We start from the raw sequence: 16,060 nt of genomic DNA on the forward strand, positions 1-16,060 counted from the left end.
ATGTCCACACTTTTCAGGGGAATCAGCATTTCTAAGAAAAGGGGGCTCCCACCCCCAGAGCAGGCAGCAGCTCCCTTAGGCATAATTTAATGGAGGGACTTCTTTTTTTATAAATTTATTTATTTTATTTTTATTTTATTTTTGGCTGTGTTGGGTCTTTGTTGCTGCCCGTGGGCTTTCTCTGGTTGCAGCAAGCGGGGGCTACTCTTCATTGCGGTGCGCAGGCTTCTCATTGCGGTGGTTTCTCTTGTTGCGGAGCACGGGCTGTAGGCACGCAGGCTTCAGTAGTTGTGGCGCAGGAGCTCTAGAGTGCAGGCTCAGTAGTTGTGGTGCACGGGCTTAGCTGCTCCGCGGCATGTGGGCATGTGGGATCTTCCCGGACCAGGGCTCGGACCCGTGTCCCCTGCATTGGCAGGTGGATTCTTAACCACTGCACCACGGAAGCCCCTAATGGAGGGACTTTAAGAAGAATGAATTTTCAGTAAGATTAGAGGACATATTGCAGCATACTTGAGAATAAAAGAGAATATTTGGAAACAGAAAAAATGACTTCTGTAAAAACGGAATAGAGACCATGAAGGATAGATGGACACTGCAGAGAGCCAGGGTCAGCCAGGAGATCCTCCAGAGGCGCCTCCATCCTCCACCCAGAGGAAAATGCAAAGAAGGAAATTCCAAGGGAGAGTGGAGACGGGGAATCAGATCCAGGATGGGCCAACCTGATAGGAGTCTGGGAAGGAGAGTAAGGGCCATAGATGAAAACCTATAGCCAAGCAAAGAATGGGAAAAATGACCCCGATTTAAAGAAAGACTCAAAGCAAATCACTGCCCTGAGCATCAGGCAGCTCTGCGAACCCCCAAAGAAAACCAGACGCCGCACTCAGCCGACGTGGGCAAGCGAGTGAGCCCAGGATAAGCAGAAAGCACTGCTGCTGCTTAATACGGAGAGCGGACTGTCGCAGGGGAGGGGGTGTCAGGCCAGCAGCGCTGGGACCGCAGACGTGGGCCCGTGCTCAGTGGCACAGTAGCCAAGAACACGAAGTTACCATAGAAACTCAACGGGGGTTACTCTTGCCTTTGAGGTTGGCAAGAATGTAAACTGGCACCATCTTTTTGGAGGGAAAATTGGGGGTATTTATCACAACGTAAAGTGTATGTGGTTTGTAACAGAGAACTTCAGAAACAATCTGTCTGGGTGTCCATCCAAAACAAACTCAGTTGTTTAAAACGCTAAGTCCTACACAACCAATAAAGCTGGGAGCGCAGAGTCTGTGAATCTCCTCTCCGGAGGGGCATCTCCAGGCCTTGTGATGCTGGGTCAGGGTTGGTGAGCAGGGCTGCGGGTGACTGGGGTGGGGTGTGCTTGTCCCAGCCAGCGGTGCCCATGGGAGTGGGGGAAGCCGGGGAGACAGACCGTCTGATTTTTCAAGAGAAGCTGGAAATACAGGTTTTTATGTCAAATCTCTAGGTTTAAAAAAGCTGGCATCTAACTAAAACATGAAAACCCCTGAGAGAGGGAACAAGGCATGTGTGTGCGGGCCGCCTCCTTCTGTGGCCCCCGGGCACCCTGGTTAGACAGCCCTGCTCTGGCTGGGGGGCTTCGAACAGGTGATGCGGGGACTTGGAGGCCCCATTCCTCCGGGGCCTGGGTGCTCAGCGGGCAGCCTGTGCGATGGCACCTGGCTTGGACTTGGGGGACAGGAGAGGAAGGTAGACCCTGCCTTCTGGTTTGGATGGGGCTCTAGAGGCGGGAGGCTGTGTGAACTGTTCCTTCACACTGTCTTCCCCTTTCCGTTCACGGCAGACCCCTGGGCTTTTATGTGGGCACGGGCTGCTGGCTGGAGACGTCCTGGGGGCAGAAGTGATGTGTGCCACATCTGAGCCACCTCCGTAGAGCGGGTGCCACAGTGCCAGCACCACCCCGCCCCGCCTTGCCCTGCCAGTGCCCAGCTCTGCTGTGTGGGAGGAGATGGTGGCCCAGACACAGGGGTAGGATGTGGGGCCCATGAGGGCCAAAGGGGCTGGCATCCTGGGGGCCGAGGGAACGGCAGGCAGGCACCTGGTGTGAAGGACCACAGAGAGCTCACTTGGCTTCTCGTGGGAGGCATCTCTGGGGGCAGCTGACGCCCGTGTCCCCCACGGAGGTCAGCTGTGGCCCCTGGTGGCGGCCCGCCCCCAGCACAGCTTGGAGGGTGAGTGCCCAGGGTGGAGCCAGTTGACCAGCAGAGAGGAGCCCTGTGTGGCCCTGTCCGGACACTGCCCCCTCCTGGCTGCCCTTCTTCACCCCCCCACCCCTCTCTGTGCTGCACCACAGTCGCATGGCTGGCGGGACGGTCCTGGATCCTGACGCAGCCCTGAGGCACGGCCAGCTCCCGGCTCCCGGCCACGGAGTGGGCCCTTGTCTCTGCCTGTGAGCGGGTCGGAGAGGCAAGCACTCCTGCAGCCGCCCCGCAGCCAGCTCTGCGGGGCCCGGTGAGTCCCCTCCCTGCTCACCTATATCCCCGGCCCTCGGGGGCCAGGACCTGCCTCTCTTTGGCCTGAGGGCAATGGGCTTGTGGACGGAGGGCCTTCAGCCAGAGTTGCCACATGGGCCCCCCGCAATGGGACGACTTCCTGCAGGGCCTCGGGGTAGATTTAGAGGATGGGGTAGATGTAGGCTGGGTGTCGGGGCCCCGCTCCACCGAGCACGATCACTTGGGCCCATAGGTGACGCTTCACCAGGCAGAAGTGTCTGAATTGAGTCCTTGCCCTGGACAGGGCACAGGACACCCGGGTTAGGCCGGAGACCCATCCTGAGGTGACACAGCCAAGTCTGCCCATCTTGTGTGCAAAGGGCCTGTGCCCTTTGTATGCGTGTGTTTCATAGCCCCGCAGGCTGAGTGTGCCCAGCGCCAGCAGGCCCACGGGACAAACGTGCTGGCCCAGAGGGTGTGGGGCAGGCGACCTGGGCTGGCTCGTGCTCCAGGGTGGAGCCCAGACAGGACCGGCTGCAGGAGTTCGGGGCAGGTCCCTGCTGGGGCAGAATGACCCCCAATAACTTGCCTGGGTCCAGGGCCAGGCGACCAGACTGTCTTGGAGGTCCCATCTCCTCTCCAGGCCTCGGTTCCCCTTCTGTGTTGCATCACCCCTGGGGAGGGCCCTGCTGGGGAGGGTAGATGGGCATGGAGGCTTATGGGTGCTGGCTCCCCTGAACGCTGGGTTACGGCCATCCTGGTCGAGCCAAACCCCTGGAACCTGCTGCACTGGCCCAGCTGGGCAGGGCCAGCAGCCTGGGAGGCCTGCTCTTCCTCTTAGATTGAGGGCCCCCCCGAGACTCTGGGGCTCTGCAGTAACCCAGGGCGCGGCCCGGGCGCAGGTGCTCTGAGTGCCCGGCAGCCTGTCCCACTCTGTGCAGTGAGCAGACGGCCCAGCTAACTGCTGGAGCCTCCATCCCTGCCGCTCCGTCCCACGGTGGGGGCTGGACCTGAGCCCCCTGCTTCTGCTGGCACCAGCTCCTGGCGGTCCTGGGCCCTGCAGAGCAAGCCAAATGCAGAGAATGTCCCATTTGTGTCCATTCAGCCTGGAGGGACATGTGGCACCTGCACCTGCTTCCTGATTGGGCACAATTGCCCCTTGGATGCAGAGTGGGGGTGGGGACCCAGGGCTTCCAGGACACGGGAAGCTGCTCTCAGAAGCCCCAGAGGCATGTTGGGGTGGGTGGACCTGGCGTTGGGCAGGGGTCTGCTGGGCTCAGGGGGCAGCGCGGTGGGGCTAGTGTACTGCCCCAGGGAGCTTTCCAGGAGCAGGCGGTCCTGGGCAGAGGTGGGCGTGTCTGTCTGTTTCGGGGACCTCGGGCATGGAGGTGTATGTGTGCATTCATTCCCGTCACCCCACTCTCCATCCCGACTGTGTCCTTTGATGTGCGCCGGCCTCGCTGTACAGGGACTCCCCTCCCCCCAGCACCCTGTCTAGTTACCGCTGCGTCTGGCCCTCAGCTGCTCAGACACCTGCGGTTCCTGTCGCAGCCCCTGGACCCCACTGCGCTGGGGGGAGCAAACTCACTGCCATCCCTGGTGGGGGCTTGGCCAGCCCACCTTTGTGCGAATCAGAACGGGACCCCCGGCAGGGGGCCGTCGGATTGCAGACCGTGTGTGCCCCCAATGCACCCGCACCCGAGGCCCCGCCCCTGTGAGCCTCCCTCAGGTGACCCCACCCCAGAAAGGCCGCCCAGGCCACACTCCGTCACCCCTGCAGGAACCTGGGCCTGTGGGCAAGGGGGCTGGGGGACCAGCCAAGGTTTAGGGAGCCAGGCTTCGTGGGGCCTGGGCTGTGGCCTTCCTCATGGTGGCTGGATCCTGCGCCGCTCCCTCCTGCTGGGGCGCTCCTGGTGCCTGGCTTGTGGTCTCCCCCCGCCCCTCCCCTCTTAGCTCTCAGCTCTGAGAAGCCCACCCAGCCTCCACCCCCTGTCCCCCAGCCTGGCTTCTCTCCTGGGTGTGCTCCCGCTTCTGGGGGGCTCTGTCGTGGAGGGTGCTCATCTTCCTCCCATCACTGTGTGGGAGCCGCTGCTTTTCAAGTTCAAACCCCTGCCCCCTCCTGTAGACTAAACACCCCGCCCCACACTTGGTTCCTTTCTGCCTGGAGGGGGCAGGGGCAGGATGGCAAGGTGGTGACCTCTCTGGCCTCTTTGGGGTCCCTCTTGTTGCCCCACTGGCTTGTACCGCCCCTAGCTCTCTTGGGGTACACGTGTGAGCTATTTGGGGTACCCCATAGGTAGGGGTGGCTCTGCTGGACTTCCCCACGTCCCCCAGCCTTGCTCAGGAGCCCGGGGGGCAGGGTGGCGGGTCCCCTACCTCGCAAATGTCCCGCTGGGGCCTGGAGTTCAGGACCCTTATCTGCAGGAGAGCTGCTGGGCCCCCCTTGGGTCAGCAGGCAACCCTCTATACGTCTCCTGGCCACCCCCAGGACCCCAGGTCTGAGAGGGTGATGGCAGTGGAAGCCTGGCGTCTGGGTGCGGCACATGTGAGCGTGTCTTCCTCTGTATCTCCCATGTTTCCGTGCTTCGTGTCTGTGTCCTTTTCTGCGTGTCTGCACGGCTCCTGTGGTTGTGGGGCCCCTGCTTGGGGACACTGAACCCCTCCTTGTCCAGAGCCTTGGACAAGGCTCCTGCCCGGCAGGCTCTGTGATGACCGCAAGTCCCCAGCACGTGGGTGGGCAGCGTCGAGGGGCTCTGGCCAGGCTACCCTGCTCCTGACACCAACCCGTTCCCTCTCCGTGGGCCATGCTGAGAGGAGCACGGCGCGGATTCCAGACATTTGGGGTGCAGTAGCCGTCGGGGAGGGACCACCCTGGACGGGGGTGAGGGGCCCTGGGACAGGGCGGTCTCCGGGTGGGCACAGGAAGGCGGGCTGGGCGGGGTCAGGGACAGGGCGCCTGCACCCGCAGAAAACCCTCGCCCATCCGGAGGGACCCCGCTGACTCTGGGGTCCTGGGCCCGCGCCCGCAGAGCATGGGGCCCCGCGTGTCCCCGCGCAGACCGTGCTCTTCCAGGGCAAGAGGGCCGGCCTGACGTACCGCGTGCCCTCACTGCTGCCCGTGCCCCCAGGGCCCACCCTGCTGGCCTTCGCGGAGCAGCAGCTGAGCCCCGACGACGCCCACGCCCACCGCCTGGTGCAGAGGACCGGCACGCTGGCTGGGGGCCCCGTGCGGGTGAGCCCGGGGTGGGCGGCGGGGCCCGCGCCGCGCGGAAGGACTGGGGACTGAGGCTCGGCCCCCTCCCCGCAGTGGGGCGCCGCGCGCGTGCTGGGGGCGGCGGCCCTGGACGAGCACCGCTCCAGGAACCCCTGCCCGGTGCACGTCGTGCGCACGGCCGGTCTTCCTCTTCATCGCCGTGCACGGCCGCGAGGCCGCGCAGATCGCTGCGGGCGAGAACGCCGCGCGCCTCTGCTGCGTGACCAGCGAGGACGCGGGGCGCAGCTGGGGTGGCGCGCGGGACCTCACAGCGGAGGCAGTGGGCGGCGCCGAGCAGGGTAGGTGGGCGTCCCGTCTGCAAGGCGCGGGGGTGGGGGGGAAGGGGGGTCCGAGCAGGGTGGGGGTCGCGCGGGGCGGGGATGGGATTCTGCACCGCGGGGGGGTCTGCACCCCGGCGGTGGAGGGGGGCCTGGCTGGAGCTCCCGCCTCGCTCCGCACCCAGCCTAAGCGCCACCGACACCGTTTGCTGGGCCGCCCCCGTCCTGTCCCCGGAACCCCTCAGTCCTGCGCCCAGCAGGCTCTGTCATCTTCCCGAGCCTGTCTCTGTCTGAGCGCTGAGGTCCCTTCTGGCCCCAAACCCCAGGTGGGTCACCTCTTTTACCCCTTCCTCTTCTTCCTTCTCACCCCTCCCCCAGGGCCCAGCCCAGGGCTGCAGCCGGGTAGGTCGGCTTGACACCAAAGCTTTCCCTCTGCTCTTGCTGCCCCTTCCGCAAGGGCCTGACCACCCACTGCCCTCGGGGCCACTCTGACCCTGGCATGTGGAAGCTGACCCAGGGGTCACCTAGGCCCTGGCAGGTAGGAGCTAAACAGAGGGGTGGGGCAGGCTCTGAGACCCAGACAGGACACAGCGGATCTAAAGAGCTGTCTGCTGGTGTGGACCCCGCCCCAGGGGACTCGAGCCCATTGCCAGGAGGGGCTGCCCAGAGCCTCCCGCCCTCAGCTGCCCCTCTGCCTGGGCAGCGCGCACACTTGGGTGCTGGCCTCCCGCTCACCTGCTGAGAACCTGGCCCAGCGGCCTGCCTGGGCTCGTGGCTCCTGCTAATGACCCAAGAGGCTTGTACAGCCTGGCGGTGGCCGGAAGGAGTGGACAGTGGGGGCACAGTGAGCTGGTGGCTGCCTCCTGAGCCGTCCCCTAACCCGGGCACTGGTCCCCCATCCTCCCCGTCCCCCAGGGCGGTGGTGCTGCCTGACCGTGGGGACCAGCAGCCCTTCCTCCCTGCAGACTGGGCCACGTTTGCTGTCGGCTCCACCCATGGCGTCCGGCTGGGCTCGGGCCGCCTGCTGGTGCTGGCCTACACGTACCGCGTGGACTGGCGAGAGTGCTTCGGTGAGATCTGTGGGACCGACCCCCACTCCTTCGCCGCACCTGGCACCGCGGGGGCCTCGTGCCCAACCTGCGCTCGGGCGAGGGCCAGTTGGCGGTGGTGGACAGAGGGCCAGCCGGGGGCATCCTCTACTGCAATGCCTGGAGCCCCTGGGCAGCCATGTGCAGGTGCTCAGTGTAGACGAGGGTGCCTCCTTCCTGCCTGGGGAGCTGGTACTTGCCCTGGCCGAGACCGCCGGGGGCTGCCAGGACAGCATTGTGGGCTTTCCGGCCCCGCCCTCCAGCAGGCCGGATGATGAGGGGTGCTCCATGGGTACCAGGAACCCCCTCCACCTTCCACACCTCTGCCCTGAGCCCCAGGAACCCCCAGAGGAAGGAGGGCGCTGGAGACACCCGAGGGGGCGGGGGGCTGGGTGGGACAGAGGGATGTGGGGATGGCCCCAGTGAGCCTGGCCCAGGGTCTGGGCTTGGTGGGAACAGGGGGGCCTGGACCCCCGAGCTCCTGGTCCCCCCTCGGCCTTGTCTCAGAGCCCCACGTGGCTGCTGTATTCCCACCCGGTGGGGCGCAGGGCACAGCTCCACATGGGCATCCTCCTGAGCCGGTCCTCCCGGACCCCCACAGCTGCACGGAGCCCTGGGCGATCCACGAGGGCCCCAGTGGCTACTCTGACCTGGCGTCCATCAGGCCCACCCCCGAGAGAGCCCTGACCTTCGCCTGTCTGTACGAGAGTGGGACCGGGGTCTCCTACGAGGAGATCTCCTTCTGCATGTTCTCCCTGCAGGAGGTCCTGGGGAACGTGAGGGCGGCGCCGGGCATCCCAGCCTTGGGGACAAGCCTCCGGGGCGCTGCCGGCCCTCCTGATGGGCCTCTGGCCAGGCCCAGGAGGAGCGGGGAGGAGAGCAGGGGCGGAGGATGCTGGGAGGTGGCGGGGCGGGGGTGTCGGCGTGACCCTGACCCAGGCCTGGACGGGGCTCCAGCCTGGAGAGGCGCCTTTGCTCCTTGGCTTCTCCATGGAGGTTCGTGAGGGTGTTTGTGAGGGACCTCGCTGAATTTCACAGAAGCTCAGTTGTAACAGTGTCCAAGCAGGGCTGGTCTTTAGGAAGGAGGTGTGCAGCCGGGAGGGAGGGTGGCCCGGATGGCCCGGATGGCCCAGGGTGGACGGACGGGTGGCCCTGGGTGGCTCACCCCGCCCCCTCCCAAGGCCGACAGCAGGGGCTGGGGGGTGTGGCGGTGGGAGGGTGGCGCCGGGATCCTTAGCCTAGCCCGCGGTGCTTGGTCGCCTGTACCATTTTCCTCTTTCCTCTTGCTCTGCTGGCTTTTTCCTGGCTTATGAACAAGAAATAAAGGGATCCTGCATGTCTGTCCAGGGGTGTCTCTCCTCAATTCTTTCCACGTCGAAGCCTGGGGAGGGTCCCCAGCGCTCTAGCCACGTCACTGTGGGGTCTGCCCCCCAAGCTAGACTCTCCAGTGCTGGAGACTGCCAGCCGCGGGGCAGGAGGAGGACAGGAAAAGCCGTCTCTGTGTGGCAGCCCAGATCTGCGTGGTCTCTGCACTGCTGGCCGGAGGGGCCGGTGGGGAGTGGGGGCAGCTGCCCCTCCCTGGATGGGTTACCTCCCAGGACCGGCCCTCTGTGCCCTTGTGGAAGCACCTTTTTATTTCCTCTTCTTTGTAACATCTTCTTTCTGGTTATAAAAATAAAATGCGTTCGTTGTAGAAAATGTGGGAAATGTATAAAACTATAAAGAAAAAAGTGACCCACACAGACCCTTCTGCCCACCACAACTATGATTATCTTTTTGGCATTTCTTTCTGATTCCTTGAAGAAATTCTTTTTAAAAAAATACGGCTTCATTTTAGCACGTTATCACCCTCCCCGCCAGCTCTGTTTACGGGCCCCGATGCGCCATGATGAGGACCCTGCAGGGCGACCTTCTGGGGCTGGTCGGTTTCCCCAGTTGCCAGTCATGCGTGATGAGCCTCTTTGGGGTGTCCCTGGATGGCCCCAGTTCCTGTCACCTCCTTAGCCTGGACTCTGGGACAGCATGACGTCTTACACGGTCTTCCCGAAGGGTGGGGACGTCCAGGAAGCCTCTGAGCAGTGGCGGCCCAAGGGTCCCCAGGGAACTCAGAACAGCCAGTCCCCTGGGAGCCGGGAGGCCCCCTTATTGCTCTCCTTCACTGTCAGCCGTCCCTGCAGGGGTGGCCACCTTTCAGGGGTCACCACTGGGCTCCAGGCACCCCCCCCACCTCCAGGCCACCTCAGTCCCCCGTAAGGACAGCCCCTCTACCTGGGGCTTTTGGGCAGTGGCTTGAGTCTGCTTTTCTGTTTTCAGGTTTAAGCCACAGAAACCAGCAAAGACGGGCAGGTGGGGCTTTCCAGAGGCCCAGAGGTCACAGGTGTGTACGGCAGTGTCCTGTACTCACTTCCAGACTGGGTGATTAGTGTCTCCTAAATTTCACCTGGAACCTCAGATTGTGACCTGTTTGGAAGTAGGGTCTTTGCAGATGTAATTAAGGTTAGGATTGAGAGGAGACCATCCTGCGTTAGGCTGGGTTCTAAGTCAGGCAGAAGTGAGTGTCCTCATAAGAGAAAAAGGCCGTCAGGGAGAAGTTATGTGAAGATGGAGCCCCGGACTGGAGGGGCGTGCCCACAGGCCCACGGGCACCTGGAGCCCCCGGAAGGTAAGAGGCAGGAGGACCCTCCCTGGATCCTGGGGAGGAAGCGCGGCCCTGGGACTCCTTGACGTGGGGCTTCTGGCTCCAGAACCGGGAGGGGACAAACACCTGTTACTCAGGCTGCCCTGTTTGTGGAACTTCGGGAACTCGCTGCTGTCCTACCTGGGGGAGGGAGAGCGCCAGCCAGGGCAGGTCCCGGCTGCCCCTGTGTGGGGGCCGTGACAGCGGCTCGAGTCCTGGCCGGCACGGCAGGCAGGCGGCCAGCCTCCCACTCCTGCACCTGCATCCTGGGCAGGCTTCTCCCGCCACGGGGCTCCCAGCGGGCCGGTGAGTCCCCTCCGTCGAGCACCCCACGCAGACCAGCCGTGGAGTGAGGTCTCCCAAGTGAGCAGAGCTGGCCTTCGGTGACTGGGTCCATCCCAGAGCTGTGGCTTCCTCGGGGGGCCCCATCCTGGCTCCTCGTGGTCTAGGCCGCGGCTGAGGGCTCTGGGTTAGGGCTTCCCCAGGTGTGACCCACCCCCGGGCAGGGAGGGAGGCTGTGGGGAGAGTCCCTGGGCTCAGGGCAGCTCGGGCCCCCTCCTAAAACGGTCCTCACCCGCCCCCGAGGCCTGTCGCCACCTGCACCTGCTCTGGCTGGTCCCCGAGGGCTCAGGGCCCTGGTGCTTGCTGCTGTCGGGGCAGCTGAGCTAGGGATGGCCCTCCCCGCTCTCTGGGCCTGCATCCAGCTGCTGGCCTGCAGGGCTCAACCTTGCTGGGACCTGTGGCCCTGGCTTCCCTGGTCCTGGGTGACTGTACCTCGAGCAGTGCCCAGCTGTCTAGCCTCCGGGGCCACTGGTCCTCAGAGCGGCCCAGCCTGACCCCACAGGAGCTGCTCCTCTGCCCCCTCCTCCCACTGCCCCCCAGGCTGATCTGACCCCCCAGGCCCTCTGGGATGGCCCTGTGCTCTCCCAGCCTCTTCCTTCCTTCCTCGGTTCCAACTTGATGGACCAGCCCCTGGGCATTTCCCCAGGCTCTGTCATGCGCCTGTGGTGCTGTCCCCAGGCCGGGTCGGGCCTTGCTGGGGGTTCTAGTGCAGACTGCCCGTTGCGTTGTATCCTCTCCAATGCTGTTCCTTTTGTTTCCTTTCCTTGTTTTACTGGACCGGCGGGACCTCCAAGGAAATGTGAAACAGACGTGATGTCTGGTAGACAGAATACAGGCTCCCAAAGGTGTCAGCGTCCTAACCCCCGGAACCTGTGAGTGTGTGATCTTCGTGAGAAAGGGACCTCGCAGCCGTGATTAAGTTAAGGGTCTTGTGATGGGGGACTGTCCTGGGTTATCTGGGTGGGCTGGCACTTAGAAGGGGGACAGAGGGTCAGAGGGGAGAGCAGGTGTTACGATGCTGGGCTTGAAGATGGGTGAGGGGCCTGGAGCCAAGGGATGCAGTGACCCCTGGAATCTGGAAAAGGCAGCAAGTGGATTGTCCCCCGGGGCCTCCAAAAGGAACCTGCCCTGTGGACACTGTGACTTTAGCCCAGTGAGACCCATTTCAGAGCTGAAGGGGGATGAGTTTGTGCTGCTGTAAGCAAGTTTGTTCCAGTGGCCGCGGGAGACGCCAACAGGCGACACTGGCTACCTAATCCCACTCCAGAGTTTCTGGGACCCAAGTTCCTGAACGCTACCCTTCTCACTGGATGCTTCTTACTCTCGTCTGTGTGTTTTTCATCATTTTCTGTCTCTGTGCTTCACTCTTGACTTTTCTTCCAACTCACTAATTCTGTCTTTGCTGTGACTGATTGGCTGCAGTCATCGCCTCCCTCCTTCTCTGTCTCTGTCTCTCTGTCTGTCTCTGTCTCTGTCTTTATGTCTCTCTGTCTCTCTCTGTCTCTCTAGCTTTCCCTCCCTCCCTCCCTCCCCCCATGTCTCTCTGTCTCTGTCTCTGTTTTTCTGTCTGTCTGTCTCTCTCTCTCTGGCTTTCCCTCCCTCCCTCCCCCACCTGTCTCTGTCTCTGTCTGTCTCTGTCTCTCTGTCTCTGTCTCTCTGGGTCTCCCTCCCTCCCTCCCTCCTCCGCGCTGTCTCTCTCCTCCGTCCCTCTCTCGGCTTCAGTACTGTGCTCCGTTTCTGTGTGTGCACAGAAGGGAAAGGATAAGACACTCACAGAAGGTCTCCTGTGTGTCACATGCTTTGTGCACTCCATTCCCTTTAATAAATCAAAGCCCCTGTGAAGCAGGTATTATGTCCATTTTCCAGATGTGGAAGTTGAGGCTCAGCGGCCTGTGCTGATCCCACAGTTCGGGGTAGAGACCAGCTTGCAGTCCATTTGGTGGCTCCCACATTGAGTCTTTTGAATGTTTTCCGCTGTGTGTCATTAAAACAATTTCAGTGGCCACAAGTGCTTGTTTTAATTAGTCAACCCAGAGTCTCAGCCCTCCCCATTCTGCCCCTAAAGGTGACAGCAGCCCGCTCCCCTCCCAAGGTTCACACAAGAGGAAATAAATCGGAACATACATGGACGTGTTTCCCTTTGCACCAGGGTGAAATAGTCGCATGACTGTGGTCCTGCAGCTGACCGCCCGAGTGCAGCAGTGCTTGGCCGGGCTGCGTGCCCTGCGGATGAGGCTCGTCGCTGTGGTCTGGTGTGGCCCACTTTCCAGGTGACCGTGAGCTTGTGCTTGCACTGCTGGCGTGGACCCGCAGGGGAGGGGAGCGTGAGCGTCGCGGCCGCAGCGGGGTCTGAGCCTTCCCGCCGAGCCTGCTCACCTCCTCCTCCTCCTTGACAGAACGCAGGGCTCTGCAGGTTCCCGCCGTGGGAACTCCCCACCACTGTGCCAGGGGAGGCCGGGGTCCCTTCCGGGCAGTGTCTGTAACAGGGAAGAAGGGAGAGGTTCTGTGCGCTCAGAGCGGCACCGAGAATAAAACCGTGATGAACGTGGGGTGGGGCGGGGCCGTAGTCTTCTTTAGTCTGCAAACCCTGTGCCGTCTCTGAAGAGTGTTTGGAAGGTGGGAAGGAGGGAGGCTGCCCACAGAGCTATTTTTAGATGAGATTAACATTTAAATCCGCAGACCTTGAGGAAAGCACAGGTATCCTTTATACGTGGGGGCCTCCTCCAGCCAGTTGAAGGCCCTATGAGAAAAGAGTGAGCTTCCCCGAGGAAGAGGGGATTCGGCCCTTGACAGCTCAGATCCCAGCTGCAGCACCGGCTCGCCCGGCTCTCCAGCCTCTGACTTGCCACAGCTGTGGCAATGACCATTCTCTACCCCAGCCCCATGTTCATCTTCCTAAACTGACACTGTCGCCACTAAACATTAACTTCCCAACCCCTCGTCCCCAGCTGTTGGCACCCTCCATTCTACTTTCTGTCTTTATGATTTGACTACCTAAGTGCCTCATATAAGGGACTCATAGGTGTCCACCCCCTGCGTCTGGCTTATTTCACTGAGCGTCGTGTCCTCACGGTTCATTCGCAGTGTAGTGTGGCTCAGAATTTCCTTCCTTTTGAGGCTGAATAATATTCTATCATGTGGACGGACCACATTCTGTTTATCCTTCATCAGTTGATGGACGTGGGTTGCTTCCGTCTTGTGGCTACTGTGAATGACGCTGCTATGAATGTGGGTGGACGGAATTTTTAAAATTAATTAGTTAATGTTTTAAATGGCTGAGTAATAGAATTTGATAGTATATTTTCAGAATTCAGACTGAGATAAAAACATAAAAACAAAAAATTATCATGGATTTTGCCGCCGTGGGTCGGTGGGATGCTGGTGCACGTGTGCCTGAGGCCCCGCCCCCTAGGCCCCGCCCTCAGGTCGTGCCCTTGGACCAGCCCCATTTTGCCCAAAGGACCAACAGGAGCTGAATCTAGAGGAGCTACGACCCCCACTGGGACCCCTGGCTGGGAGAAGTCAAAGCAGCTGGGGGGTGTTGGATGTGGCTCGGTGCCCACTGGGCAGGCCACCGGGGGCCAGCGCCCCTTGGGGCGGATGTGAGGCTGGGCGCCGTCTGCCTGGACGTGTGGGTGCCTTGGCGCAGAGCCTCTTCCCGCCCGAGGGCCCAGCAGCCGAGCGCCTTGTGAAGCTCAGATAACGGGGCCTGAGACGCAGGGCTGCAGGGCGATGACACATCTTTCCCCTAAAGTGGCTCTCAGAGGCGGCCCTGACCTGCGGCGAGCGCAGGGCACCGCAAACCGCAGGAGGCGAGGGCTGTGGGGACCCCCCCACCCCTGCCCACCCAAGTCAGTGGGCTCGGGAGCCAGGAACACAGGCTCCCCCCAGCGGATGGGGCAGCCCGACCGGGTCGAGGTACAGGACCCCCAGGAAGGGTCCCCCGCACCGCCTTGGTCACTCTCAGGGGGATCCCCACATTCTGAAGTCTCCAAACACTCAGGAACCTCACTCAGACCATAGGGGCAACCGTGCACGTCAGACCACCAACCCACAAGGGCTGAGAGCCCAGGCGCCACACGACAGCCCCGCTTCCCTGTTCCCAAGGCTGGGTTCCCTTTGAGACCTTAGCCCCTCTGCTGCCAGGAGGCCTTGGCCACAGCGCCCGCCCGTCCCGCAGGCCTTGTGGGACCTCGGACTCCTATGGTGAGGTGTCCGGCCACCCCCACTTCCCAGCACAGCAGCTGGGGACAGGGAGGGCACAGGTGGCCCGAGGGGGTGTCCTGCTGGGCAGAGGGGCTGCCAGGGTGGGGCTCGGCTAGGTAGCACCTGGAACCTGGTGGGCTGCCGGGGTCTCAGGCTGGGAGCAGGGAGCCCTGAGACCCGCCCTCCCCCTCTCCCCACTCCCGGACGCTGTGGGTCCGTGAGATGCACAGAGGCTGATGCAGGGACTGACCCGCTGGAGCGGGTGTGGGCGGGAGGTGGGCGCGACGCCCCGCCAGGCCGGTGACACACGCGGCTGGGGCAGAGCAGGGGAGCGGAAAAAGTGAGTGGCGGCAGGCGGCAGGCGGCAGGTGGCAGGGGCCGCCTTACGGGAAGGCGGATGCAAAGTGCTGAGTGTCGCTCTCGGTCTCACTTCTTATCTGAGCGCGGCTGCCAGGGCGGGCGGCCGGCACTGCCAGCACACGCGAGGCCACTTCCTTCCCTCCCTGCTCTTTCATCTTAAAAAATTGTTTTCCAGTATCAATATGAGCTCGTGGTCTTTTAAACTTGCTCAGAGTGTGTGAATCAATTAGATTTTTCATGTTAATTTTGGCAGTTTTGATGCTCAGATTGCCCCCTTGTCTTTTGACCGGACCCCAACCTGGTTCCGTGCTCCGGGGCCGAGTGTGTCCATCCCTCCTGCACACACCTGAGGGCTGGCGGCCGCCCGGGAGCCAGTTCACCCAGAGTCCGGGCGGGGCCCCTGCTCCTGCCGCCCCGGGGCCTCCCCGCCTTCGGCCATCAGGTCCAGCACAGGGAACCCCGCGTGCTCCTGGTTTCTGCCAGTCTCCCCGGGAGCTGTTGCACAGGTGGGGCTCAGGAGTGAAGGGCAAATGCTCCGCTAACTGCTAAGCAGCCGCTTCCAGCATCCTTGCCCAGGGTGTGGTCAAGCTTTCCGAGATGGCCGGTGAATAGGTGTGGCTGTGATCTGCAGTTTCCTTATTTTGAGTGAAAATAAGCATCCTTTCCCTGTTTAAGGGATATGTGTGCATATGTGTACATATAACATGTGGGAGGCATGTGCGTGAACAGTCCGTCATTTCTCTGGCTCGCTTTTCCATTGCAACTTTGACCTTGCTGTCTCCCCGATTTTAGACCTTTCTCTAATTGGAGCATTGGCCTTCTGCGCGATATTGCAAATACTTTCCCCAGTCTGCTCGTGCTGATGTTTCTGCTGTGCTACAGGGTTTTCCCCAATTTACACAGTTGAATTTCCCCATCTTCTCTTCCATGGCACCTAGGGTGAGCCGGCATCCCTGCCCTCCCTGTGAAGTTCTGGTAGGTTTTTCTCCTGTGTCTCATAGGGTTGGGATCGATGCAAGCACAGGGTAGGAGGGACGTGTCTACCTTACTATATTCTACTTTCCAAATAGCTGTGCTGTCCCAGCACCACCTAGAAAAAGTCTATGGTTCCCCACTCATTGGCTCTATTCCTGCCTTTTCATGTGCTAACGCCACTGTTTTAATGATCATCAGTATTAGATCTGATAAAGCTGCTCTTCTTTCACTTTCCTTTCCTGGTTTTCTTGGCTGTTACTTGCCTGTTTATTTTTCCAGATGAACTTTACGGTTGCAGAAGTGTGGGTTTTTACTGGGATTGTATTACATTTGTAGAATTAGGAAGAACTGACGTGTCGACGGCTCGAGGCATCCGCCCCAGAACATCAGGCCACGCCTGTGCTCTGCTCTCCTCCTGCGGGTTCGTG

At 61.6% G+C, this 16,060-nt stretch overlaps 1 protein-coding gene across 1 annotated transcript; it reads left to right on the top strand.

Moving 5' to 3' along the window:
• The first annotated feature begins 4,836 nt into the window (after positions 1 to 4,836).
• Positions 4,837 to 7,913, top strand: NEU4 (neuraminidase 4). The gene is given in 11 exon segments (XM_036857693.1): positions 4,837 to 4,987; positions 5,483 to 5,685; positions 5,761 to 5,846; positions 5,848 to 6,005; positions 6,950 to 7,084; positions 7,087 to 7,191; positions 7,194 to 7,423; positions 7,425 to 7,542; positions 7,545 to 7,658; positions 7,661 to 7,861; positions 7,864 to 7,913. Coding segments are annotated over 11 exon segments (1,551 nt in total).
• The last annotated feature ends 8,147 nt before the right edge of the window (positions 7,914 to 16,060 follow it).

Source organism: Balaenoptera musculus, chromosome 7, assembly GCF_009873245.2.
Source record: "Balaenoptera musculus isolate JJ_BM4_2016_0621 chromosome 7, mBalMus1.pri.v3, whole genome shotgun sequence".
Lineage (NCBI taxonomy): Eukaryota > Metazoa > Chordata > Mammalia > Artiodactyla > Balaenopteridae > Balaenoptera > Balaenoptera musculus.